This window comes from Temnothorax curvispinosus, unplaced genomic scaffold (assembly GCF_003070985.1).
Source record: "Temnothorax curvispinosus isolate PA1 unplaced genomic scaffold, ASM307098v1 QBEX01010917.1, whole genome shotgun sequence".
NCBI lineage: Eukaryota > Metazoa > Arthropoda > Insecta > Hymenoptera > Formicidae > Temnothorax > Temnothorax curvispinosus.
The window spans coordinates 49,542-77,359 of NW_020220697.1; the positions used below are offsets into that span (position 1 = coordinate 49,542).

The 27,818-nt window shown below is 35.4% G+C and overlaps 3 protein-coding genes across 6 annotated transcripts; 1 reads left to right on the plus strand and 2 right to left on the minus strand.

Moving 5' to 3' along the window:
• The first annotated feature begins 26 nt into the window (after positions 1 to 26).
• Positions 27 to 1,396, plus strand: LOC112460880 (placenta growth factor-like). The gene is made up of 2 exons (XM_025025802.1): positions 27 to 450; positions 665 to 1,396. Exons 1-2 carry the CDS (start codon positions 383 to 385, stop codon positions 1,008 to 1,010), a joined length of 414 nt encoding a protein of 137 aa, XP_024881570.1. The 5' UTR covers positions 27 to 382; the 3' UTR covers positions 1,011 to 1,396.
• Positions 1,397 to 1,483: 87 nt separating this feature from the next.
• LOC112460878 (dynein assembly factor 4, axonemal-like) lies at positions 1,484 to 5,120 on the minus strand. Its single transcript, XM_025025800.1, has 7 exons — positions 4,772 to 5,120; positions 4,153 to 4,390; positions 3,664 to 3,862; positions 2,825 to 3,524; positions 2,459 to 2,559; positions 2,222 to 2,375; positions 1,484 to 1,804 (listed from the first exon to the last, which is right to left on the minus strand). The coding sequence occupies exons 1-7, from the start codon at positions 4,889 to 4,891 to the stop codon at positions 1,598 to 1,600; spliced, it is 1,719 nt and encodes a 572-aa protein (XP_024881568.1). The 5' UTR covers positions 4,892 to 5,120; the 3' UTR covers positions 1,484 to 1,597.
• A 4,074-nt stretch (positions 5,121 to 9,194) lies between these two features.
• On the minus strand, positions 9,195 to 27,489 carry LOC112460877. 4 transcript variants are annotated; one of them, XM_025025797.1, is made up of 19 exons: positions 27,095 to 27,488; positions 23,492 to 23,595; positions 22,918 to 23,189; positions 20,615 to 22,458; positions 17,957 to 19,034; positions 17,464 to 17,484; positions 16,625 to 16,849; positions 16,037 to 16,220; positions 15,530 to 15,793; positions 14,838 to 15,196; positions 13,883 to 14,138; positions 13,482 to 13,535; positions 12,186 to 12,491; positions 11,720 to 12,106; positions 11,280 to 11,538; positions 10,947 to 11,153; positions 10,676 to 10,828; positions 10,157 to 10,215; positions 9,195 to 9,902 (listed from the first exon to the last, which is right to left on the minus strand). In XM_025025797.1, the coding sequence occupies exons 3-19, from the start codon at positions 23,175 to 23,177 to the stop codon at positions 9,651 to 9,653; spliced, it is 6,168 nt and encodes a 2,055-aa protein (XP_024881565.1). In that variant the 5' UTR covers positions 23,178 to 23,189; positions 23,492 to 23,595; positions 27,095 to 27,488; the 3' UTR covers positions 9,195 to 9,650. The 4 variants fall into 4 exon arrangements, with proteins under 4 accessions (XP_024881565.1, XP_024881564.1, XP_024881566.1 ...); XM_025025796.1 differs by having other exon boundaries at positions 10,157 to 10,263; XM_025025798.1 differs by lacking the exon at positions 13,482 to 13,535 and having other exon boundaries at positions 10,157 to 10,263.
• Between the last annotated feature and the right edge of the window lie 329 nt (positions 27,490 to 27,818).

The window sequence follows — 27,818 nt, forward strand, 5'->3', positions numbered from 1 at the left end:
TTTCTTTACTTTTTTTACTCTTCAATCCAGAGTGAAAAAGATTTTAAAGTTCCAGAGATCAAGGACTTTTAATATATAAAGTTCTAGCATTCCGTTTTAATCCGTTTAATTAAAAAAAGACTGTTTTACTAATAAAACTATTCGGTTCTCTTGAAAGAATATATAATTATTGATGAGACAAATTAAACCGCATTTGCGAAATACTGTGATTACCAATCAAGAAAATTTAGTTTTATCGAGCAACATTTGTTGATCAGTTCAATAATAGTGTGTTTTGTTTTACAAATATATATTACAGTGATTATTGATAAATTTGCTGATTAACATTTATTTAAAAGCTGCGGCAAACAACTTGTGAAAGCTCACTTCGAGAGTCACGAAGATGAAGAAAGTGTTGTTGTTGATAATCTGCATTCAATTTGCATTAACTGTTGTTGGCAGGCATCACAGGTGAGAGAATAATATGTAGTCAGATTTGTCAGTTTCGTTAACAAAACGGTCATTCATCAGATTTTTCTTTTTGACTTATTTTTTATTTTGTATGTTCTTCGTTCCTTAATTTCTTGTTTTTCATTGTTTTCCCCTTTGGCTCTTAATTTTTATTTCATTAGCCTTCCTTTCTTTTCATTCCTTCATTTTTGTGCATTCTTCTCGTTCAATATAGGGACAGTGATTTTTTGAGCCACGTACAGCTGGTGCATCAATTTCAATGTTCGTTGCCCCAACCAAGGGCAATCGCAGTAGAAGATCTCTTGACCATGGGTCTTGGGCCTGACGAAGCTTTTTATCCTGCATCCACAGTTCTGACACGCTGCACTGGATCGGGATGCTGTCCTGATCCCAAACAGATTTGCGCTCCGATCGAGACCAGGAACGTCAGCCTCGTTTTCATGGTCAGACATCGCATTGATCAACAACGAGACCGTCACCATGAAGTTATCCATGCTGTGGAGCATACCAAGTGCGCCTGCATGGATAAAATTCTGCCCATGAAGAACTCCAGATTTTAAACAAGAAAAATACTTTTTTAAATCTGTCTTTTCAACCAACCTAATATAGATAAATGTTGACTTAAAATGATGACGATTTTATTTGGAAGATTAGAATTTTATTTTCTCAAAGGAGAACTCCTCTTTCTCGAAATTGAAGAAGAGATAAAGAATGACCGTTTCTTCTTTAATTCTTATCAATTTCTACTTATTCTACCAAGTTTGGGTGAAAAATCTAAAATAATTACATATGCATATATATTTCAAATCTTTATTCTAAATATATTTTGGAACGTATTTAATTTTCTATTTTAGAATCGTAGATCTCGATTAAATTAGATTAGATTATGTTAGATTGCACTAGTGAACTATCGTTTAGATCGTATTTAAAAAATTACTATGATAAATATATGAGAAGCAATACTTTTTTTATGTAGATTAAGAAATAATTTTGCATATTTTACTGTATTTTAATTACTTGTGTGTATTTTATATACATCAACTTATTAGTATGGATAATGGAAAATAAATAAACATATAAATTGAAACGTTCCTAAAATTTCTACAGGGGGGAAATTTTAGAAAATTAATCCCGGCCTTCCTTTCATTCATTCTTTCATACTAAAATATTGTCTAGCGGCATAGAGATCGTGTTTAATGCTCTTGTTATCTGGATCTAGCTTCAGGGCAGCTTCCAGTTCGGGGATGCCATGCTGCGGCGCGGATAATTTACAAAGCGCAGCACCACGACGAGCATGACACCTCGCTCGCGATATTTTGTTGCTTTCGCACTTTGGTTCCATTAGCTCCAGTACCTATGGAAAAAAAGTCTCTTTTCTAATATATAGCTGCAGCTTTCCCATATACTTTGTATTTAAATCAATCAGATATTTAAAGATTCTTTTTCTATTTTATATCTTTTATTTTAAAACTTAATTCATATATATATATATATATATATATATATATATAATATGTAATGAATTTTATATTGTATTTTTATTTTATTTTCAATTTTATCTATTTTTAATTATTTCTATTTTATATATATATAATTTTTGACTTTTTATTATATTTAATCTATTATGCACATATATATTTCTTTTATTTTGACATTCTCTTATATTTTCTATGTCTCTTAAAATTCTTTCGAAATGTAAGAAATATTTCTAGAGAATATGTAGAATGTACATATTGATTTTAATTCTCACACACACCCACACACACATTACCTTAGAACAATCATCAATACACCTATAATAATTTCCAAGGGCGTAATGTGCGGCAGATCTGTTCACATAAAGTGCCGCCATTTTATCGCTGATTTTGATACCATGTGTATATGCACTGATGGCAGCTAAATAATTCCCGGCTTTGAAGAAATCACTGTAATACCAAATAATTAATAATCAAAATTAATTTAAACATGGAAAAATATGTGACAAATAGTACTTATTTTGATAACGTACTCGCCCTTGTCTTTCAGCCATTGCGGATCCTGTTCTTCAGGACGGAGATTCTCGACAACAAATCCCGTTTTCCTTCTAGCTTCTGCTTGCTTGGAAAGCCACTAAAAAAATAAACTGCACATGAAATTATATGTGTATTAAAAATTGTATATAATCGATCTAAAACTTCAAGTTCAAAGCTGGAAATAATTAAAAAGAATTAATGCTGATCGAGTTTCCTCTAATTGTAAGACGAAATAAATTTCTAGCAAGTTTTCACTGAAAAGAAATTTATTTCTATCACTTTTTTCGCAAAAAAATTAATTCTTTGTAAAATTCTTAGCAAGAAATATTTATCGTAAAACTTATAATTAAAGATACACGTACTTCCTGTTCTTCCACGAAGGCGCTCTCTCTAGCCGGCGTAGGAAAAGCCCGTTCGGAGAAGGTAACATTGATCGTTCCACTTTTTCTAGGAAGTGGAATTGCTTTTGTGGGTTCATCGAATATTTGATTTATTTTGGGATATCGATCCTTCAGTATCCTATCAATCAAATCCTGGTCTGGTCTTTGCTTCTTCATTTTTCTATAGAACTTTTGCAGAGATTTCTTATCCATTTCCTTAACTAAAGAATTTGTTGAAGACTTAGAAGACGTAATCTCGTCATCTGATTCGGAATCCTCGGAACAACTGGAGCATTCTTCAAAATTAATATTAGATTTTTTGTTGTTCAGATTTTTCGTTGTCTCCTTTATCTTTACATCCGCTTCTTTTCCGGTATTTTCGTTGAGAGTTGTATCTTCCTTTAACATTGTTTGACCGATTGATTCTGTTTTCAGATGTTCTTTAATTGTTGATACACTTTCTGGATTTTCTTTAATATCTAAATCTTCTTTCAGTTTTTTTTCATTAACTAATTTTTCTTTCAGATTTTTTTCGGTAACTAAGTGTTTATTCGTATTTTCTTTAACAATTAGATCTTCCTTTAATTCTTCTATAACTATTGATTCTTCTTTCCCTCCTTTCTTGTCAATTTCCCGAGATTGTATGATATCAAGATCATCCTTGAACCATTTAAGTGGAGGCCTTCCAGAAAAAGTCTTCGATTAAACACAAAATAGTCAAATTAAATTTTTCTACAGAATTACATTCTTTTGACATATTATTCTTTTGTCATACTCTCTGAAATATCTTTAATCGTCTATCTCTCTTTAAAACAATATACCTATATGCCTTCCTATTCTCTTGCACTTTGCCGGAAATATCCTGGAGAATCGGCATTTCTGCATTTGATCGCCATTCTTCGAAATCCTGCATCGCAGTTTTCCGATGACAGTTTCTCAAGGCCTCTATTTTATTTAGCGTATCAGTATCCAAATTGACCTGTATTTTTACTGCTTCTTTTTGCAAATGTTGAAGTTTCTCTAGAGCATAATGACGCGTATCAACTTCATCTTTTAAGTAAAACTGTAGTCTTTTAATGTTCTATTTTTAACCCTTCTCGCGATTTCACTGACTTACGAAATTATATATATAATTAATTTTATATATATAATTTATTTTATTATTTTATTATTATACAATTATGTACATAATTTTAGATGTATATAAAATATAAATATTAATAATTATACCTTTCCGTCTCATTAATTATTCTATTCATAGTTTAAAAACAGAAATTTTCTCATCTGTTCATATTATTAACAATTCTTACCCTTTTTAAGTTTTGCACGATTTTCCAAAACACTTTGTGCTTTTTCTAAAATGCGGTTTCTAGTATGACATTTTTCACTCTTGCTAATGTTTTCCACCTCGAGACTCGGCCATTTGATAGTCATGCTAACTTTTTGTAAAGAGAAGACAGCTTCGGTATCTGTCAAAGTACATTCACTCTCCTCTTCAAGTACGTTTTCCCACAGAAATAATTCCAAAATAAAGGGTGGAAAGCTAATCTTCAATAAAAATCGATTATTATTTCGAGTATTGCATCCCCAGATGCTCATGCATATTTTAATATATCAATCGTTTCTTAATTAAAAATTATGTACAACTTTCAAAAGTTATTAAAATTATTATTTTCGAACATCAAATCCTCCTATGTATAGATATGTATAATACAAAAAATATGTATAATACAAGAAAGACATGTAAAAAAATCTTTCTTAGGTTTCCTTGATTGTGACTGTAAGTGTTGTATTTTAAATATATCAATTAATGCAATACAATGTGATTAAATTAAACAATCGATATAAAGGAAAGGGAAAGGGAAAATATCCAAATTATTCAAGTTTAAAAATATTGTTTTAAACGTTAAGGAAAAAATTCAAAAATACCTTTACGTAGTTGTCCATAACGAATAAATCCACATTTTTAGGGCGACCTTTTAGAGGGACGTGAATTATTATTCTTTTCTCCGTCTGTCGCCATTGATAATCTTTAATAACTATCGCCATAATCTGAATTTAGATTATCACAAACAATTCATTCGAATCGACACAACTTCCGTTCTTGTTCGTTGTAAAACTCTTATATAGCGCTAGGTAAAATATCGATCAAACAAACATATCTAAGCAACCGCAAAGAACACATATGCAAATTGCAGATTGATCATAATAATTTAATAACAATAACATGATAAATATATATTTTTGAGCGAAAAAATTGTCGAAAAATTTGCATTATTCTTACGTTAAATATTAAAGGTAAAGAATAAAATTCAAATTTTATGTACTGTACGAATTACCTTTAATTAAAACGTTCAAGAGTATTTGTTTGACAATACTTTTCGTAGACATATTAAAAAGCTGCCACCACATTCCGCATGTACCTCCATGATCACCTCTCTATCGCTTCAATCGTCTTTCCCCTTATGAACAATAATCCCAAATCAATGGAAACGTGTACATGATTCAAGTCACACGCGATCTGACAAAAGCGAGTACGAAAAGTGCATGATAACGTTTTTGGGAAAAAATGTTATCAATATATTATGAAGCTTAAAAGTACTTGTGATATGAAATCAAACGTATTTGCCATTCACGACTAATCATGTCAAATTATTCATTGCTCTAGCAATACGCGAGTTTAAATACATCTCCAACAAAATCGAGGTACCACTAGAAGTCGATAGGAAGTTTAACGAAATACGAGATTTATATATCTTCGCGAACAAATGTCATAGAGCGATATTCAAGAAAAGCATTTTAAAGCCTCAGTCTGAAGGCTCCGAAACCTCTCAAATATTTCTTTAAATATAACTCTACGATTATTTTTCGCAAGGTTACATAATCAATTTGTACTTCGTCATTTTGACCACCAATTACGAGTGGTTCTTAATTTCATTGAGAAATATTTTATCCTCTTGATTATACAATTGCTAAGGACTGTCAAACAATCGAGCAACATGATCAAGGAGAAATGGCAAGATTTTTTTAAAAGCTTCTACCTCGATTTCTGCGATTAATCAGATCGTGTGTGAGGCGCTTCTCGTAGTTACGTGGCTAAGTGATTCGTTGAAAATTGGCTATATAACTTATGATAATTCAGTCAGTTTTGTGAAAGGTCCTTAAGGAACGGAAACACATTCAGGACTTGAGGATTCAAAAATCGAAGAGTGAAAGGATGCGATCTGAATGTAACAGCTGGAGAACTAAGGGATGTAATCAATCAAGACTGAAGCAAATCGCTGGTCAACTAAAACATTTTAAAATAACAAGAGTTTACATATTTTAAGATAAAGGATAATTTGGTTTTTAAAGTCACAAGAAATTAAAATACCACAAATTTCGAGATTCAAGGATCCAAGGTTCGAAGAATCCCAAGTTAACAAAATGTAGAGTTTGAAGGATTAAAAAGATTAGCAAACCCAAAAAGAAAGAATTCAGTCTCAAGAACGTGGAATTCCAACGTTCCAAAAAATCAATTGTTCTAAAAAACCAATAAATTTAAAATAAAACTGAAAATTTAAAAATACACAGATCTGTGGATGAAAAGGTCCGATTCTTTCAGATTCCAGACATCCCGGGGCGTCTGTTTTCGACGCTTAAGAAATCCTCAAACTTCAAGATCTAAAAAAAAGTCTTTAGTGAGTGTATAATTAAGGAAGTATCGAAGGAAGGCAAAGCAAAAGAGATTTCGCTATGGATAATCGAAGTGCAGGAGGATCGCTCCACTGACGTTTCATCAATAGCAACTGATATCATATTACAATTCTTATAAGAAACACGGACGATTCATTCCCGCAGTTCGTTGTGAGTGTAACAACAAAAACAACAAGTGTCGCGTCGCGATCGTCAAGTAATGCAGCTAATGGAGGACTTCTATAAGGATTTACGATCAAAAATTCAGAGCTATGCCTCGTGGAGTAACATTATGACACTGTAATCGCTCTCTGTCGCTCCGCGACTCACGCAGCTCGCACAACGCACGCACACACAACACGCATACATATTAATCGTCTCACCGGTTACAGTCATCGTTATTAATCATATCTCAGTACATATGTATATTTACACGCTACACGCCCCGAAGTTCAACATTTCCGACTACTCGCGACGAGGCGTTTTGAAATGTTCAAAATGGAGCGCGAAAAAATGTTTCAACGTTACTATAAATAAGTACGCTCGTTCCTCGCGTTCAGCGCGGCTCTCTCTCTCTCTCTCTCTGCTCTCGCTCGCAGAGCGTCCGTTTCGTAGTCGTTTGCATCCTCGCTTTCCCTCTCGTGTGGGAAAGCGTAGCTCGGCTTTCGTTCTATCCGATGTGGAATGTTATTGGATTCTGTCGCAGAATTTACAGCGGCTCGATTCGCGATGGCTCAACGATGGGCTCATCCCTTTTTGCGAGCGTTTGACAAATTCTGTGAGAAACAAGGGAGCGGAGAATGCAAGTCTCTCGATATATCTGACACGGTGCGTGAAGGATTGCTTGCTTTGAGCAAATTTGGAGTGAATAAGTATAAATTACGAAGAAGTGTACTCTTATACAAAGTAATTATAGCAAGTTTGCAAAGTACAGGCTGTCTCTGATCAACTTCGTCCCTTCCTTTCGGCTCAAGTTGATACAGCAGTTGGTTGAACGCAACGTAATATTTATTATGGAAAATCTTAATCGCAGAGAATACGACGATATGGTATTGAATACGAGAAAAATATTATAGTATATTGCTACTATAAATTGCAATTTTTCATACTTTTTCATATTATAAATATTAATTATATTTCAAATATTACTCTTTATTACTCAATATTAAAACATTTGTTAATATTTGTTAATATTCAAATTCATATTCAACATCAACTTTAATTTAAGATTTAATTATAAAAAAAAAAAAAAACATTGATTAAACGATATATGCTTATATTTAATATCTATTATTAAAAAATGTTAATATTGTGTGTTGTGTATATATTTTATCGATAAATTGTATGTATATATAATTATTGATATAAAGTACGCGGGATATAAAAACCGTTCGGTGGTCTTAAGCGCACTGGATACTTTCACCCTCTAAACTTCTACAAAATGGTCCATTATTTTTTCCCAATCATAAAAAAAAAACGCTATAATTATTCAACAAACAATAAATTCATTTATGACTACTAGACATTGGCGATTACAAAAATTTAAAGAGTTTCAACAGTAGAAGTCCACCGTAATTGATCAGAGACGTACCTTTAACGCGTAATTAATAATTAATTAATAATTGACGACGCATTGTTTATATATAAAATTGAAGAAGACGACAAAAAAGACGTTTGAACGTCTACTTGAAAAGTCGATCCTTAATCGTGGAAAAAGCGCCGTTAAACGCGATCGTAGAAATAAATATCGGAATAATCCTTATATGCTCCTATATATATAATTATGTATACTATATATACGTACATATACAATTACAAAAGAGTGTACGTACACGATGTTTTATTACACATTTTATCGCGTTCTAGATGACCCATCTAGAATTAGTAAAGCGGCTCACGATTTTATCCCCCCCCCCCCCCCCCCCATAAAAGAACAGCGTTTGTTAGAGCGAAAATCGAGCAGCCGCTAACTTATACGCACAGTTAGAACGCGACCGTTTAGCTGAATTGCTAGAATTTTTACACGCATTCGTACACACGCACAAACATACGCGCTCGCTCGCACACACACTTTTAAATAGTATTAATAACTGAGGAAAAAAATACTTAATATAGCGACAATATAAGTATGGCGACAACAAGTAAATGCGGAGGCGCAATACATGGGCCTCTTTCAAGGAAACAGATCATAATTGAACGGAAGCGGAGTATCTCGAAGGAAACGCCATGAATATACTGGGTGTCCTAAGGAGGCGCAATCTAAGTTATTAGTATTAGGAATAAATCATAATAACTTCGATTATAGGAGTTATTTTAAGTTATCATGTGCTTCCATTTATTAGAAAATAATAAAAATTAGTCGTAAGATTAATAGCTACTCGTTTTATTGAAATTAATTTAAAAATTTATCAAAAATAGCAATTAATTATTAAAACAATAATCCTTTCAATTGAGATTAATTCCTAGTAATAATACTAAAATGTTTATGAAGAATCATTATTCGATCGTTATTATTAGTTATTTCAAATAATTCACATAATCATAATTAAATACGCATAAGTAATTTTTTTCATTAATACTATATATTTAATACTATTATTTCACACAAATATCATTAAGAATTATTTGAAATAATTATAATATCAATTACAAATATAAAATTGTTTATAATCATGATTTTTATCATTGTCCGAAATTAATGAAATATATTAAAAATAGTAAAAATAGTAAAAGAAGAGAAAAAAAGGCCCAAAGAAGCAATTGTATATGTGAAAAGAAAGCGTAATTCAGAAGATATGCTTACATAAAATTCGTTCATCTTGAACATGACACTCCTATTTTAGGGATTTATACAGTTTTCTAGGCGACACCCTGTATGAAATGGACGGCGTCATTTCTAGTTCCAATATTTATCTCTTTGGCAAACTTCTTTCTAATCTTCACACGGGAAATTTGCTTTTCAATTTTTCTCGACAAATATTCTCGACGGCTTCCCGATAGAGTCCAAATAAAATTCCCATTATTAATTCCTCCTTACCTCTTTCGAGATACCCGGTACACTTCGCGCCCAAAAAATCCGCATTAACTTACCGGGGGTCTAAATGATATTGAACGCATCTAATTTATTTGCAGGCTACTTTTTCCGCGCGGCTTTCTCTGCTTTCCGTCGCATTCGCTCGAGTTCCTTACGCTCCTTGCGCTCGCGATCAGCCTGCGCTCTTAACTCCTTCAGTTTGCGTTTCAGATAACTTTTAGCGGGGTCGCAAACCCCTAAAGTCTTCAAATCTCTCGAATCCAAACGCAACAGGTTATTTCCATTAATGCCATTATCCAAAAATTGAGACGAGTATTGTTCTAAACCAATTCCCGTCAGCCATTGGCACACCTGAAAAGACAGTCTTACTTTTAGAAAAATATGAGCTACTAAAAATAAAAAAGCAAAAAATTGCCTTTGTCTTTAAAGTTTTTATTGTAGCGAGGAATGGAAACAGAGGAAATAATTTAATATTAAGTTATTTCAAAAGCTCTCTGACATATAATCCTCATCTTTTAAAGATATATGTTTAAAAAGATTTGTGGAAAAATAAGTTTTTTAATTGCAAATTAACTTTTCTCAGATCAATCAACTGAAATACTCACTTGTTCCTTGGACCAATCTGCAACTGGTGCATTCTGCCAAAAGTGGGACTTCTTGTCACCTAAACCAAAGTCGCTTAGGTGAGCGGGCAACCAAACTGTGCTCGAATCTATATTGATAATGCATGCAGGATGGAAAGTAAGTATAAGGTGTGAAAATCTTATCACGCTATTAGTAATCACTCCATCAGTAATTAATCATTATCCGTACTATAAATGTTAGCATATTTTATATTTTGTTAAATAATTATTATGTTAAATGTTTTAAAGCTTTCATAAAAAAAAAAAAGACACTGATAAAAAATCATGCGTTTAAAGTTTAAGCAAATTTAAGCGAATAAAGCAAAATAATCATTAGATAAAGTTATTATTAACTGGGCTGAGGCTAATTAAAAGGAATTGACGGAAATTTGTTCTTGAAAGTTCTTCATTTCAATCTAAATCTTTTGATTTTAATTCCTGACCGAGTGATCGAAGCGTTAGTGCTGACACAAACATGAACACGTAAAGTTTTTCAAGTACCTACGACGCCGCCGGCTTTTAAAGGACTAGGATCAACACCGGGAGGACTCACAGAACCGCCGGAAGACAAACTCGAAGGAGAACTTCCTGGATGATGCCACGGGGCACTTCCGCTACCGATCAAATTCGATGGAGGAATCGATACCTTTTTCACTAGAAATACAGCAAGTTTAATTTATCATGATAAACCGACATTGTGGTTATTGCATTTGATGATAAATAAATTAACTTTCTTCAATTTTATTTCATTTCAGTGCGTATTTTTACCTACCTCTTTGATTAGCCTCGTTAACAGCTTGTCGTATCTCCTCCACGAGATGATGCGTAACCATAGTTGGATCGTTATTATGAGGATTGTTGAGATCACTAAAGTCTCCAGAGCTCTCCCTCGAGGAGTCGTTTCCGCCAAGCCGCTTTTCTCGCTCGGCCAAAACCTGCTTTAGCTGTTCTGCCAATGACGCAGGAGGTCCGGTCAAAGCTACAGAGCGAAAGTCTTGTTGTTTTTAATGTATTTTAAAAAATGAGAGAGTTTACGGAATATCTTTAATAATAAAATCTTTATAATAACAATAGTGGATGCATCGAGGCAAACGCATTGGCATACTTTTCTGCGATTGGGGCCAACTCTGCTCAGTCATCGCCCTAACTTGCGAGCTGATGGTGCTGTGCTGACGGATCGCAGTGGGATGTATAGGATCCATGTGCGATTTTCCCTTAAGTGAACTGATGGATGAAGTGCTGGAATAGGAACTCAAGTTGGACTGCTTGGATGTCAAGTCGTTGGGCGACCTGCTGTCTTGCGAAGTCATTTTTGAGGAAGAATCATCGTCCGTGTTGTCGCCCGACTCGTCTAATCCGTAGTCCTAAAATAAGAATTTTTTATCATATAATTTCGTTTTATTTATTTAAAAAGAAAAGTTTCAAAACATATATGCTCTCTAATTCTATCTATTTTTAAATATTGTGTTCCATTTTTAACCTTCAAACAAGCAATGTGTGCTGCTAATTAGTTTATAATGAATTAATGCAAGCTCAATAACGTACAGAACTACTGTTGCTGAGGCCTCCGGATCGTCTGGGCAACTGACGATTGGCTAAGCCACCTCTGCTGGCCAACTCTGCCTTGCTCTTGCCAGCAGAATTGTCCAGCAGACGATGGGCTGGTACGGCACGATCTAATTCTTCCTTCACCGGTAGCGGCAGAGGTAGCTTCCTCTCCACAGTTGCAGTCTTGTCTCCATCATCCGGGCTACTGAGATCAGAGGTCTCCGTGTCGGAAAGCTGGCAGCTAGTTGATGAAGGTGGCGGTGGCAGTTGTCTGCGAGAAAGCTGCGGTGTTACTATTCTAGTAGTGGCGTTATCGTATGGTAATCGTACCGGCAAACCAAATCGCCTCTGGGTCTCCGTCAGCTCCACCTCTAGTGTTATCACCTGAGAGAGAAATGGATCTTTTAAAAATACTCGTTCTTTCTGAGATCAAATATCATCGGTCAAACCCTTCGATACGTACTCTATCTTTAAGACTTTTCACTAATGCATTGTATTCTGTGTCCTTTTCCTGTAACAATTGTTGATAGAACTCGTCCCTAGCCGTAATATCCGCACGCAATTCCTTGGCAGCTCTTCTAGCTCTGGCGTACTTCTGTTGCAGAGCTGCGTTTTGCGCCGTCGCCTGTGACAGCATCTCCCTGGCTGTCGACAGGTCCTGGCGAGCGGTGCCCAATGCTCTCTCCGATTCGTGAAGGCGTAATCCTGATTCCCGCAGTTTGGCTGCATACTCTTCGCTACCTGCTCCGCTGTTTTCCAATTCTACTAACTGCCCAAAACATAAAATAGAGCTTATAATATGACTGATTGTAAGATTACAAAATACATGAAACAACATTACAATGTTCTAAAATGAACATCAACTTGGGATTTAATAGAAAATACAATTTTGAGTAAAAAAATTTCGTAAACGTATGCTTATAAAGGCTTCCTTTTGGAGTTAAAAAACTTTGTACAGCTTATAATTTCTTGAATGTTATATGCCGTTTATCGTTATATACATGTTTGATGAAAATTAAAAAGTGAAGTTTATTCGACATCGATTGGCACGAGAGAAGAATTGCCTGTAAAGTAATGAAAGCATGCAATTGTATGAAAGAAACAGCTCAGAGAAGAAGCCTGAAATGTTGATTAGTGTAGAGAATGTCTGAAAGATATAAAAAGATCATCTAAAATTGTTTTATAACTTTTATGATAAAATATTGTCATTATGAGCGAAGAATGTGATTTTCATTTATTACTTCATTTTCAAGTTATTTTATTTATTTCTTCCAATGAAATTCCGAGCTAATGTCTTTTTATTTTTAGGAAAAACTTGTATTAAAAAAAAAATACAAAAATAGGAAAAATTTAATTTTTTTTATAGAGTGTAATGGAATCTCACATTTAGAAAGTTAATTACTACAATTTATTATTATAGAAAAACGGGGAATTTTTATTATTTATGTACATTAACACACAAGCTGTAAGCTATAAATGTACACTTAATATTTCATGCATTGTGATATAGTGCAGACAGAGAGAGAAAGAGAGAGAGAAGCGTGAAAAATTTGTAAAGATTATATAAGAGAAGCATACTAAAGCATAAATGCGGATAAGTAAAATGAGTCTTTTATTCCTGTAAAACAAATTTTGCATCACACACTAACTTTCCGTATTAATATTAATGAGTCTCCTATTAATTCAAGCAACTTGAATAACTCTGATTTGATTATGATCAGATAATATTAATTGAGTAACTATTATAATGTTACATTACCTTCGCCTTGAGCTTTTCCACTTCCTCGTCCGCTAATGAGAGTTTATACTGACTCTGCAAGCAACCAACGACACGCATAGCGCATAAGCGAAACAAAAACAAAGAAAATCAATAAATACACACTGTGCGATTGCGATAAACTTACATATGTGATATGCTCTTAATTTACACACACACACGAAAGTATGTACAAATGTATGCGCTATGTATCGTAGAAACATCATTGTTGAACAATGCATTATTCTAATGACTATTTACAGACAAATAAAACTAACACCACACGTATAAGTAAACAGGAGTAGGAGTGCGTAAACATCTCGCTAAATAATATTCTTAAATAAACGGATGAAAAGGAGATATATTCGAGTCATGAAGCACAGAATGTAAAAAACGCAAAATACCTCTTGCAAGAGCAATCTCAGACTGTCTACGTCGCTCTGCGTAGTGCCATTGTGTTGTGACATGGACGAGCCGAGTATCGGAGATCGACTGCGACTAGAAGGCGACAGGTAATTCTCGATGGGGCTATGTGCCGGTTCTCCCTCCGAGCAAGAGGACATCGCCGGCGAACCGGGAATCCCACTCATCCCGCTGCCAACAGAGATATCCTCGCTTCCTCGTTGGCCATCGGGAGAAGCATCGGAGAAGTTGAGTTTCCTGTTCGTGGAAAATAAATCTTTTTTTTTAACACCGGTTAAAATTAACAGTTTGTTTATTGCATTGCTATAAATTATGCTTATGAAAAACATAGTTCCCTCAGCACTCCAAGATGCCTCAGGCTCTCATTGGAGTGGCCACAAAGTATCGTCACGGAATATTTGCGAGCAAGGATTAATCATCATTGGGAACGCAAATGAAACAGTGTTTAAATTAAAGTAGTAGTAAGATATAAGTTGGGTTATATAGGATGGTACAATTTAGAATATTAAAATTCCTGTGATCAAGTGGATTCAAACCCGGTTTCTCGTGGTTACGAGTCTGGCGCTTTACCACTAGACCATACTGACATCCAATGTTTAAATTAAAAGAAGACGGAGAGTTTTCAAATCGAGTCAAAAGTAACAATAAAAAAATATCTTTTAATATGTGATAATTTCATGATATTAAGTCTCGATATATAAATGTGTTAATTATTATTGGATCGAGTTATTAATCAAGTAATTGTTACCAAAATGGATTTACTATATAAATATTAAATAATAAAATATCTTATTCTTTGAAAATAGATTTTACAATTTACCAGGTCAATTTCATATTGTAGTATAACTTGTCAATATAAAAATAACTAATAATTGTTAATCACAATCTTATGATAATATTACTCGAAGATCAAATAACACAAATGCGCTACTTTACCTATTGGCAGCGTTCGCCAGTTCTCTCTCTTTATCAGCCTGGAGACTCTGCCTAATCAACATCGCCACCTCCGAATTCTTGGGATCCCTCTCCCTGCCGATGACAAATCGCACGAGACCGGAGGTGTTCCTCAGCACACTAGCGGCGTAAGCCTGCGTCACGCCGACCAAACTCTTGCCGTCAACCTCGACAATTTGGTCATTCACCTGAATCCGACCCTCACGCGCGGCTGCACCTTTCTCCGTGATAGTTTTCACAAAGATGCCCAACTTCTCTAGACCCGCGTCCGCGCCTACGCCCATCCCGATTATGCTGAGGCCCAAGCCTTCCGGGCCTTTCATCAGTTCGACAGGAAATACCTAAGTTTTTTTTTTTTTAAGATTAGTAGCACAGGATTTTCTTAGGAAAAAGTGCATTTAATTAAAAATAAAAGCTTGTTAAAGAAACCCTCAGTATCTCAAAATGCCCCAGGCTTCTCTTTTTTTGAAGCAATCATAAAATTACGAAACATTCATGAGTAAGAATAAATTGAGAATATAACAGAAACGAAGTGTTCAAGGATTTAAAAAATTGAATCGTAAGAAGAAATTGCATTGAAAAATCAGCGATATTAAGATTTAAGATTAAGAAGTCATCATTATTTTTATTCTAAGGGATTCTACAAAAAAGAAGAGTTATTCTCTCAGGATTACCTCCATTTTTTCGACGCGCTTTTCCAGCTCGTACTCTGCACTGGCCGCCACAGGATCGACATCTTCATTGCGGCGATCGTATTCATTAACCGAATGCGTAGAGTAAACACGCATGGGACCGGTATCGAAGGACACTTTGGAGGTCTTTTTGATGGGCATGGTGGACGGATAGTCTTCGTCATCTTCGTCGGACTCTGGAATCCCCGCCACTTCCATCCAAAAGTGACCATCTTCGAAGTAATGCACGCCATTCTCCACGAGTATCTGATTAATCAAATAATCCAAGTTAACGTTGCCGCAAAACTGTTTAAATCAAGACAGTAAAAAAAATAAAAATAAAAATTTATATTATAAACTATCATAAAAAATCATATATTTATTTTTCTGATTTTGTATTTGTTCTCTAATTTTTTTTTATCACAGATATATTTTCTGATTGCATTGCAACTGAGAGAAAAGAAATTGATAAGATGGTGTTATAATTGTGATAATTATAATATATATTACAATTTTTCCTGGCGTTGGAATATAGTCATCCTGATGCTCGGTTTCGGTGTCATCGTTAGTTTCATGAGTGTCATTTAAGCTGCTGACCGAACCTAGCAGTCCGCTCTCACTTCCTGTGACCGAACCTATTTGGCTTTCCGTCAACGAGTCTATTGTCAGGTCACTGCGAGATCTATGAGACAAACTGAAATAAATAGAAAGTTAACAGAGAGTCGATAGAAAAGCTCGAGAAGAGTGTAAATATCAAAATTTTAGTATAATTCCAAAAGTCCGAAGATCTTTAGGTATCCAGTTGTCCAAGAATTGACAAGAACTCGAGCGTCTATTATCCCAGATTTAAAAAAATTCAAGGAATGCAATTTTTAAATATTGAAGGAGTGCAAAGCTCCAAAAAATTTTAATCCTCCGAAGATCCGAAAAAATAAAACTTTAAAAACACTACAATCTAATATTTTACCAAATAATCGATATTAAAATTGAAAATTTACATAAAATTGTTTAAAAAAAGACAGAGAATAGAAATAAAATTGCAAAAAGACACAAGAAAGGACGCGCAACCGAAGACATAAAAAAAATAAGCTCGTTCACCTATAATCATGAGTGGCACTATTGATAAGACTGGAATCAGGAGCAGACAGGACATCGGACAGCCAGTCGGGCGTGTTGTCCTGGTCCTCCCTATCCCTGTCCTGTCCTTCCTTATCCTTGTCATTAGAAATCCCATCACCTATTATTGCGTCATTGGCACCGGTGGGAGACAGCAGCCTCGCTATCTCCTGCGCTTCCTCGTCCGATAGTAACGCCGAACCTTGTCTAATTTATGTTCACGAATCATTCACTTTGCTTTACGCACGAATTACGTAATCGCTGATAGCGAATCAATTCTGCGGTCAAATGACAAAAGCAGTTATGTCTATTCAGTGTTTCATTCGCGAAATGTCTCAATATTTCTTATTATTTTATTTTAAATTTCAGAATTATTTTATACCAGAAGTAACTTGAAAAATGATTATCTAAATTTTCTCACCAAAAGAATAACAAGTGAGTAATGCGTAATTAAAAAATATGTAGATAAAAAAATATATATATATATTATATATATTTTTTATATAATATTTTTACAAAGAAATATTCATCTTTTCTCTTCTGTGTATTATTTTCTTTCATAGAATAATAAAAGAAGACATGATTGAGATATATTTTCCTAGTCTTTCGTGTTCATTACAAACACGATCAACCAGAAAAAGTGGTCTTAATGATAAAAATATTTTGATATAATTTTTTAAGAAAAATCTTTCTTTTAAACAAATATTAAAAAGTAAACAATAAAATTTAATTGAAATATTAACGTAATATTTTGCAATTATCTCATGAGATAATACATATCTGCTTCCGTTATCAAATCACAGAATTGCAAATGTACTCACCTAATCTTCTTTTCTAAGATGCTGCATGGACCATGACAATCAGCAGATTTGCATTCAAATAAACACGAACGTATTAGAATCAAAATAAAAGAAAAACAAAGTTATTAATATTAAGCTTCAAATTCAAAATTATCAAAACATTGCAGCAAAAAAATTTATATCTACTATTAAATATAGATACAGCTATAAAAAATTCAATTGCTGTATTAAAATACAAAAGTTATATGCTAAAAGCAGCTCCCAAAAACAGCATCATTCCAAAAGTTTCGGTTCTTTTATTGGTATTAATTATCAATTATTAATTGTCAATTGTCATATCAGTAAAAATTAAATGTTTTAAAAACGAAAGTGATTCTTCCTTTTTCCCTCTTTCTAAAATTCTTATTGTTTCTATATATATATATATATATATATGTATATGTATATATATATCATTACAAACACAATCTAACACTCTAATTCCATTTTCTTCTCTTACTCGCTATATATTTACCGAGAACTCAGCAGATTTTCAGCCTCGTCTGGAGTCATGGTATCCGGCGTCACAGGAGTGATATGATTGACATTATTCTTCGAAGCTGTCTCTGCAATTCTAACAGAATTGTCCTGCATTTCCCTTGCTACACATTCCACATTTGTAACGGTCTTCGTGTCACTGGAGTCACTGTCCTCGAATTGGCTGCTCTCCGACGATTGATCGTTGGATTTTTTGTTGGAATGTCTTTGGGAAGGCGTGCTAGGTGTAGAATCCTGATTATTGTTTTCCGATAACCGGAGTTTCGCTAATTCAGCCTTTTGTTTCTCTTGCTCCCACGTCGTCTGCGGCTGGTCCATTTCCTTCTCCATCTTCCTACTCAGAACACTGTTCACCGCTGCGATGCACTCTTTTCTGCTGCTGACCTCCGATTTCGCCACCTCTGTTACATATTTCTCCTCGTCTTTGCTCTCCTTCGTAATGAGCCCAAAACTATTCATCTCCTGACTACGAATAGCTGCCTTGTCCACATTATCCTTGCTTTCTGCTTCGACAAAGCTGGAGCGCTTGCCAGAGACCTCCTCCCTATTCTTCGCAATCTTCTCCCTCACGCTGATTTTTATTTGATCATTCTTCGCATTCGAGACCGTCTTCTGACATACTCCATCGCTGCTAGACTTCACTTTTGTCTCCAGCGTATCTTCCGCGGACGTGGTATTGATTTTCAGCGCTTCTGTACTGCCGTGGTTCTTTGCCTCCGTATTTGGTTTCGATTGAGTTTTGCATTCGATATTACTTTGCGAAACAATTTCTTCACTTTGCTGTAACTTCTTGGCGTACGGCGAGGGCACAGGAATTTCCTTGTGTTCCAGTGGCGGATATTCTTGGTCAGAACTGATGACAGAGGGTGGACGTGGACCTAGCCCGGCAGCCTGAAGATCAAGGCGCACGTGAGAACGTCGAATGACCGTGGTAGTGTCTGTCTCGTTAAACTTGAACTGGTCCTTCTCGGAGAGGCTCTCCGTGCCTGAGACGCAGCTCTGATACGTGGCTGGCTTATCCTGATCCTCCGCTTCCAAGTCATAGCTGTTGCGACCTGAATTTAAAAAATAGATTTATAATAAAAATATTAAAAATACTGAAACTGACGTATATAGAAAGCGCTGAAATAGCTTATCGGACTAACACAGACGCTAAAGTACCTCCGCAATCGATGCAAAGTAATCGCAGGCACATAATTTTATGTCTTCCTGGAGAGTACGTGGCGCTTCAATAAGTATAAAAATATTGATACAAAATATAGTGCAGCGTTACATATAAACACTAATCTTGTGTATATTCTATTTACTATTATATACAAGATCACACACTCGCGTAGAATATGGCCTTCAATTAACTTAATTAACCGAACTACGACATTCAGTGGAAAATTTTAAGATTATTTAATATTATTTAGCGCAATTTTTTAATTTTATTTCAAAGTAATTTATTATGTTATTTGTTAATTAACGGTATACATTTAAATAGCAAGTAAAGCGTATTTAGATTGTTTAGACTTTTATTGCATGTTTACATAATTTATGCAAAAGTTTTACAGATTTCCTTTTATTTAATTCTTTAATTTAACTTAATTTATATACCATAAAAAATAACCGAATTGTAAAATTCTCGTATATTTCTCCATAATAAACTTGCTCCTCGTTTTGATTCTACAATTTAACTTTAATTTTTTATTTTGCTAATTTAAATAATATATAAAATAATATTTAGATCTGAAAGATTTTACTTGCAAATATATACATTTCTTCCCAAATTATTAACTTCAAATTATTAACATATTCAAACACTTTTTTATGTATGTTTATTAATAAACTAATAATTTTTATATTTTTCATTTTCAGAAATTTATATTATTTTCTAGAGTAAAGTGTTTTTACAAACTTGCTCTTTTCGCATTTATAAAACGCATTATAATTCATTCTTCGAAGAAGTCACTGTACTGATTAGAACCGTTTGAAACACAACATTGACGATTTTCAAATCTTAAAATTCTGTGGAGAGCCCCAGAGACACTTTTGCAAAGTAAACGCGATGAGGCACGAGCGTTTGGCTGCTGGACAAGCCGCACGGTGATTTCTATAAATAATACCGTGGCACACTGGTAAAAGAGGAGGTGGAAGAGCAAGGGAAGGAGAAAAGGGGAAAGAAGGGGGCCTGCGTCTGGTACTTTTACTTTTTGGCATTTTGGCGCACTGCCATTTCAGCCCACGACACAGCGAAAGTCACCTGGCTTCACTGACGCTTCTCAAAATTGTAAATTTATTTTTGAAACGAACTATTTACCATAAAGATGTTTAATACGTTCAAATGCATATTTAAATCAATATATAAGATTAATAATCAACATTATTATGCGCATTATTGTGCGCATATATATTTGTTACATAAAAATTAATTTTCTTTAATATTATTCTTTCAAAAATTATTTTAGTAATTCTACAACGATTATTTTTCTCGTCTTATTTGTAAACTTAAGCTGAGAAACAAAATTATACAACATTAAGGCGATTTTATTAATTGTGACAGCCATCAATTTACGTCACAATACACTCTTTCCATCTACGATAAAGTTCTTCGACCTTACAAGACTTTTTCTACGAATCTAATCTAGCTTACCTGTCTGATGTTTCTCTGACATCTCCTTCTCCGCTTTTTCCTCCTTGCTATCCTTGGAGGGTGAGCTGGGTGAACTCATGCTGGATGAGGCACTGTCAGTGCCTGCGGAGGGCAGACCCAGCTCAGATTCCGGTGATCGTATCAGCTCGGTTTTCTTATCGTCCACAGTCTCTTTTCTTTTCGCGTTCGCGTTTGGTCTGGCCCAATCGGGTCTTGGATCCGGTCTGATCACGTCGCCACGTAACTCTGCCTCCAGAGCCTCCCTCGACGAAGTCTTCAAATCTCTCAAGTCCACAGTCCTCTTCAGAATTTCGTCGTTTTTTGCCAGCCATTCGTTCCTCCATTCAGAAGTCTTCGCTGGTGAGTGAATCGGGCTCGGAGGGCAGTTAAAGCATTCCGGCGCTTCTAGCAGGTCGCTTTCCCTCCTCGTCAGAATATTGTCCATCGAGGCACTTCGAACTGGACTAGAATCCTCGCAGTGCGGTACAGGCGATGCTTTTGTCTGCTCGGAAAGGTCGCTGTACTCGTTTGCGATGGCAGTTTTCAATTCTGGAACCGTTGAGCTTTTTGTGACTTCTTTCGGTCTTTCCACAGCCTCCATGGCTTCCTCCTTTGAAAACTCTGTTGGTTTAGAAATTATAGCTTTGAATGCTGGTGCTTCTTCCATAGATGTAGAACTTTTCAAGGTTTCTTTCGAGGTTTCTGTTGACCTTAAAGCTGCATCTTTGCATACTGGAACTGCCTCAACAACTGATGGGCTTTTCACAGTCTGCGTAGAAGTTTTAGAAATCTCCTTAGTATCTTCCACTGATTTTGAAATTATAGTTTTGTTAACTGTAATTGGTTCTGCAGTCGTGGAGCTTGCCAAATTCTGCACAGTAGATTTAGAAACGTCTTTGGCGGCTTCCGTCGACCTCAAACTCACGATTTTGCTTTCCGTAACTGCGTCTGTGCTAGCTGCGCTCTTCAACGTCTGTGTCTTGGAAGTCTCTTTGGAATTCTCCTTTTTCAAAGCCGCTTTTGAAGTATTTTTCTGCACAACAGCGTACTCTGGCAACGATGCGTCCTGAGTCTTATCGCCGTCACTTTTACTCTCTTTTGGACTGCTCTGAGGTTTCTTCTTCTGCACAACAGCATACTCTGGAATCGTCGGCGAGATATCGTCGAACTTCTCCACCGTTGCATACTCCGGGCTCTCCAGTAATTCGGATGGGCTGGCGGCGGCGATACTCGCCGGTCGTTCCCTCCTACTGGCCGCGGACGAGTTCCTGACAGGTGGAGGTGGTGGTGGAGGTGAGCGTGCCGAGCAAAAGCTTGCTGATCTGGTAGCTGGACTGGCAGAGTCGCCAGCTGCCGCGCTCTGGCACGTATCAACGAACGACGATGACGATTGCTGCGCCTGACTCTGGGCATTCTGGGAGTTCAGAGAAGTTTGAACTAGCGAGCGATTCGGATCGGAATTGTACCGGTTCGGTCTAGCCTTGGAGAAGTGGCTAGTCCAATTCCGTTGCTTCTCGATGAGCTCCTTTGAATTCGGTCGGCGTTCAGGCTTTTCCGGCCGCTCTGGACGGTCATTCTCTTTACCCGTCCGTTCGACCTTACCCAAGCTCACGCCAGGACGGCCGGTGCGCTCCGGTGCGCAGTGGCCGTTCTCAAAGTGCCGCTCCGCGTTCAAAGCCGGTACGCTGGCGCTCCATGTACTCAGGTGTTCACGGCTGCCCGGAGGAGAGGGTGAGTGAGGACGGGGTGATCTCGCGGGCGAAGTGCATCCAGAACCTGAGTTCGCGGAACTGGAGCGAGACCGGAGGCCATGCAGGTTGTTCGGTTTTGTGACTCGCTCCACCCTGTAGATTAAACGAGCATGTAAATTAATATTAAAACTAATTATATAACATTTTATTTTTGTACGCACAAACTAAACACTAGATTTTTCGCTCTCAGATATTTTATAAATATTTATACTTAATAAAATATAACATATTTGGTGAAAATATTTTTTGATAAATTTGATTCATAATTACAAAATATAAACAAGTGGAATGATTCTTTTCTTAGTTTCCAATTAATTATATTTTTTTGAAAAAATTTTCGTAATTTCAATTCTAATTGCTAAAATTTTTCTAAATAATAATATAATTAAGAATAATTGAGAAAGTAATTAATTTGTGTAATAAATAAGGTTAAAGAAAAATATATAAAAAATATAATGAAAAAGATTTCAAAAGCTATAATAATTAATAAAATTGAATAGATATAATTTTTTGAAAGAAATAGCATAAATTTTTTCAATTCAAATTGCTTACGGTCTGTTCGATTTGTTTTCCTCGCCAAGTTTCTCGAAGAGGGCTCGCGCATTGTTGAAACGTGCCACATGACTCTCAGTTCTGACCACTGTCACTTGCGTCGGAGACTCCTTTAGTGGAACAGCTGGTTCCTTAAATCCATCCGAAAGAATATTGTTCGTTCTGTGACTCAAATCCAGTTGTGGCTTGGATTGGAAGATATTTGCGATGGCCGACACCTTGGAGCCACCTACTCGCTTTTTCTCTTCTATCGCTGCCATGTCTGGCACAAGCTTTGCATAAGAAAATATATTTAGTATATTTTTAGTTATTCAGACATGTTGTCCTTACAATTTAAACCAATTTTATAATGCAAAATAATTTTTGTAATAAATTATTGACACGTATTAACTTTTTGAAGTCACAATACAGGAAATATGTGAGAAATAATTATATATATATATCTATGTATACTAAATAAAAATTAGATTTTAAGAACATGTTAATAAATTTCTTTAATGTTAAAAGATTTTTTCAACAAAAGATTCTTTAATAATACTTGATAAAATACTTAATTAATATATATATACTTTACCTATAACTGACAAGAAGTAGTGATATTTATATATAAGTGCTAATCATTTAAGTGTTTCAGCCCATTGTCAATCATATGCATTTGATATACTTCATTGCAGCAACCTATAAAAGAAATCATTAAATCTATATTAAATTTAATCAATACGTATTAAAGATAAAAGATTAAAATATCTAATAATACATATGTGTACCTACAGTACTTTGATATTTTACATATTAAAATGTCATAATTAATCAAATCTGAGTCACGATTAATCACTATCTTATCTTGTGTGTGCTTCAAAATACTCTTTCCTGCTTTCCTTATATCCATTTATCTTCCATTATCTTACTATTTTGGAATAAAATTTACATTTATAAATTTAATTAATCTGTGACAAAATAAAAATTATTTTAAAATAACTTTACGATCCTGTAAGTAAAATCTGTCTAGATTTCATGCTTTCGCGGTATATCAAAGAACATATACATTTTCTGCCATTGTTGTCTATAGCTATCGCATCGCACATTAACACAGTCAATTGGATTTTCTGACCTTTACAGAATTTGAATATCTACCCTTCTTAAAGAATTAATCCCGTATATCTTCCCCCAATTTTACTATTTTTATAACGTATATATTTAAAAACATTCTAAAATAAAAAATTTTAAAATATAAAATACAAATGCATAAAAATATATTCTTCAAAAATAGCAAAATAAAAATTAAGAAAACAAAAAAAGCAATGCAAAATAATATCTCGTGCAGTAATATTGAAAATTAGTTTTGTATAATAAAATTACATATAGTTAATATGTAAAATTGTAACTTTCGCAAATATTAATAACAGTAATAATAATAAATGTAAAAGTATTTTATAACGTCATAAATGTAATTAATTAAAATAAAAATTATGCTGTTACACGTTGTGAATTTATTCTAAAATATTTACATTTTTTTATAATGAACTATAATCAGATTTTTGTTTTAAATTTACATTTTATATAACTTTTTTTCGTATTTTTATGCATAACCGTTATATTTCTTTACGCGTTCTGAAAAATGTTAATGGAAACAAAAGCTGAATGACAGGTATAAGATATAATAGGTGGGTCTGCCATGCCTTGGTTTCAACCCTCCTCCCATAGCACACCATGTTGCTGCAATCAATACTTGAATACTGTCCCTATGGTAGATAGATGCAAAAGAGCTTTTGCATCGTTCACAGGATCATGTACGTGTTTACTCGACCACAAACACGTACATTAATCATGTACGTTTGTATTGTGATGTTTGTTATACGGGAGTTCATTCACAATGTTTGCTATCCAAGTATATTCTAGGTCTCTATAGACATATAATCTAGGTACTTGAGATGTGTTGAAAATAAATAGATCTATATTTAGATATAAAGCTCTCTTTCTCTGTGACGTGTTCAACTTGAAAAATTTAATTCTTCCCTGCTCATTTCTCAGTGATATATTTGGAATGACAGTAAAAAAAGTTATGTGCGTTTTAAATGTTAGTTTATCATACATGTGTAAAAAAAAAGTTATGTTTAATGTTACATGTTGATCACATTTTTGTGTATATATACATCTACCCAATATTTGATGTCCAATATTTGACATCACTTTTAATCTGATAATCTCGTTAAATAATACAATCTGGTTCAACTTTTATGAACGTCTGAAAAATCAATATTGAATGTGAAATTCAATATCAGTAAACTGCTCCATATATTTAAATTTCTATTTAATTAATGTTTAATGTTTTGTATTTAATTAATGTAATAAATTTATAAATTAATAAAACTAATTGAACGTAATCGAGAAGACCGTAACATTGCAAATATTCTTTCAAAATCGTTATACAAATATCAAACGTGGTACTTTCGTTTTGCGCCACATGGAGACGTACTCTAATTAATTTGTCGGTGAAAATAAATGCGCATTGATAAAATTAATGAAATATAATCTTCAAATTCAGGAATCTCGTGAATCCATATAACATTTTTCCCACAGTGGCCATTAAGGACGGCTCATAAAATTTTTTTACGTTTATCATTCGTTTAATGAACGCTAAATTGAAAATAAAAATAGAAATATTATATTGTTATCAACATGAATGCTGTAGTAACAATCTAATGAAGCACACATTAGCAAGTTAGTGAGACGTAAACTCCAAATTATTACACACGTGTGCGTGTGTCTATGCATTGTCCACCGATATTTCATACTCGATATCAATCTTAGGCCGGTATTCATAGTCGGTTCTTATATTTAAGACCGTCTTAAGTACAATCTTAAGACGTCATGAACCAATCACAGAGCCGTATTAACATCTTAAGACATTACTTAAGATGGTCTTGAAATAAGAACCGAGTATGAATACCAGCCTTATACACGTTTACGCGAGCGTTACCTCTGTAGTAGTAACTTACGATAATTCCTTCGCGTAAACGGGATTTTGTAGCAACTTACGATAATTTACTCCGCGTAAACGAGTAAATTATCGTAAGTTACTACAGAAGTAACGCTCGCGTAAACGTAGTAAGTATTAGTTCAATAATCTCATAAAATAACACAATCTGATTCAGTTTTACTGTACAACGTTTGCTTCAACCACCAGTAAATATCAAATTCAGCATCGATAAACCGTCTGACACATTCCAGTATTTATTGAATTAATAATTCGATAAAAATGTATGAAGTCAAAATCGTGAATTGATGAAATTAATTAAACGTAATCAAAATCCCATAACTTTTAGCGACAGACACTCTCCTAAAATCGTTATAAAATATCAAACGCAATACTGCACTATAATTAATTTCTCATCGATAAAGTAAAGCACAAATAGATTACAAGCCGTAATTTGTAAAAATAAATGTACGGCAATGAAATTAATTAGATACAATCTTCAAAAATTCACGTTCTTCACAACAGTCGCGTTAAGCACCGTTTATAAATAGTCTCGTATGATTTTATCATTTATTTAAAATGTCAATGATAATGGAATAAAACAAACATTAATAAAGTAGTGAAATGTAATCCCTAAATAATTCTGTTTCATTATAAGCAATATAAGCGCTTTGACGCGTTATGGGGTGTCAAAAGCGTCGGAGCAAAAGCTCGCAAACTGTTACTAAATTAAATATAAACTTAATTAGAATATTAATGTCACCGTGTAATTATAAATGCGAGTAAGGCTGCTAATTTAAAAATGACAAACTTTACAATTCTCTACAATTCCGTCGAACGGGACGGACTTCCACGCGTCACCGGCGGACTTTATAACTTGCAAATTGTCCAACTTAATTTCCCGATAAGAGCTCGAGACGTCAGCTAGCGATACGGTAAAGTGACAATTGGCTGAGCTAATTGTAATGCAACATTCACGAAACAAAACATCCTCCCCGATCGCCATTACACCCCATGGAGACCATGGAGTTCCCCATGAAGGCGCCGCGCCGCTTCGCCGAGCTCGCCGGGGCCTCCACGCGGGGACGCCGCTGCCGATCGTCGGCGGCGACGACGACGACGTCGCCCGGGGGAAGACACGCGGGGAGCTCGCCGACAGCGGTTGCCCATCCCCATCGCGGACGTATCTGTCGAACTGACCCGGAAGACGATGTCACCATGTGCGCGCGAGCATCTCTTGGAAACGGGCGAGCCGCACGACTTGGCACGATTCCGCTCTGCGGCGCCCTCGGCAGTTTACGGTTCTCGCGTCGCCGTTCGTTCCCACGACACGACACGGGGACGACGGGACGGCGCGGACGACGACCAAGTGCACGGGCACGGGCGAGGTGTCTGGGAGTTGACGTTAATGCGCGGCCACGTCCGCCATATCCGCAGCGGCGAGGCGAGGAGCTGGCGCGTCGTCGTTCCCGATCCGCGACGCCTAACGATCACCGTTCCACGACGCGCCGTTCCATATCGCGAACTTGCGCGAACTGCCCCGGGCCCCCCTCAGTCCCTCACTCCACCATACTCTCGCCCCAACACCCCAACCAGCCGACGGACACCGACGGACACTGCCCGACCGACCGCGTTCCGCGTTGATAACCGTGCGCGGCGTGCGCGTCGCGCGACAGATGAGGCCAAGATGGTTGGTTGGTTGATAATCTAGGGACTTTCCCAGTCTCCGTAATTGGGCGTGTTCAGCAAACCAGCCGCTCAGTAGCAGTCGAACGTGATTGGCTCTTACTTTTAGAACCAACCAATCAACGCAGAGTGTTAATAAGACGACCTCGGGACCTATTATGGACTTGTTCGGAATGGATTCCGATCGGAACTATTCCGTTTTCCCTAGAAAAGACAATAGAAATCTAGGAAATAACTG

Excerpts from the sequence above, each read along its gene's own strand:
- LOC112460880 (XM_025025802.1), top strand. The coding sequence starts at position 383 with ATGAAGAAAGTGTTGTTGTTGATAATCTGCATTCAATTTGCATTAACT. Across the intron at positions 451-664 it reads GTTGTTGGCAGGCATCACAG|GGACAGTGATTTTTTGAGCC; the intron begins GTGAGAGAATAA and ends CGTTCAATATAG.
- LOC112460878 (XM_025025800.1), bottom strand. The coding sequence starts at position 4,891 with ATGGCGATAGTTATTAAAGATTATCAATGGCGACAGACGGAGAAAAGA. Across the intron at positions 3,863-4,152 it reads TCGTGCAAAACTTAAAAAGG|AGAAACTTCAACATTTGCAA; the intron begins GTAAGAATTGTT and ends ATTATGCTCTAG. Across the intron at positions 1,805-2,221 it reads GTATTGATGATTGTTCTAAG|GTACTGGAGCTAATGGAACC; the intron begins GTAATGTGTGTG and ends TTTTTTCCATAG.
- LOC112460877 (XM_025025796.1), bottom strand. The coding sequence starts at position 23,177 with ATGGCAGCGATAGAAGAGAAAAAGCGAGTAGGTGGCTCCAAGGTGTCG. Across the intron at positions 19,035-20,614 it reads GTCAGAGAAACATCAGACAG|GTCGCAACAGCTATGACTTG; the intron begins GTAAGCTAGATT and ends TTTTAAATTCAG. Across the intron at positions 9,903-10,156 it reads CAGATTGGTCCAAGGAACAA|GTGTGCCAATGGCTGACGGG; the intron begins GTGAGTATTTCA and ends CTGTCTTTTCAG.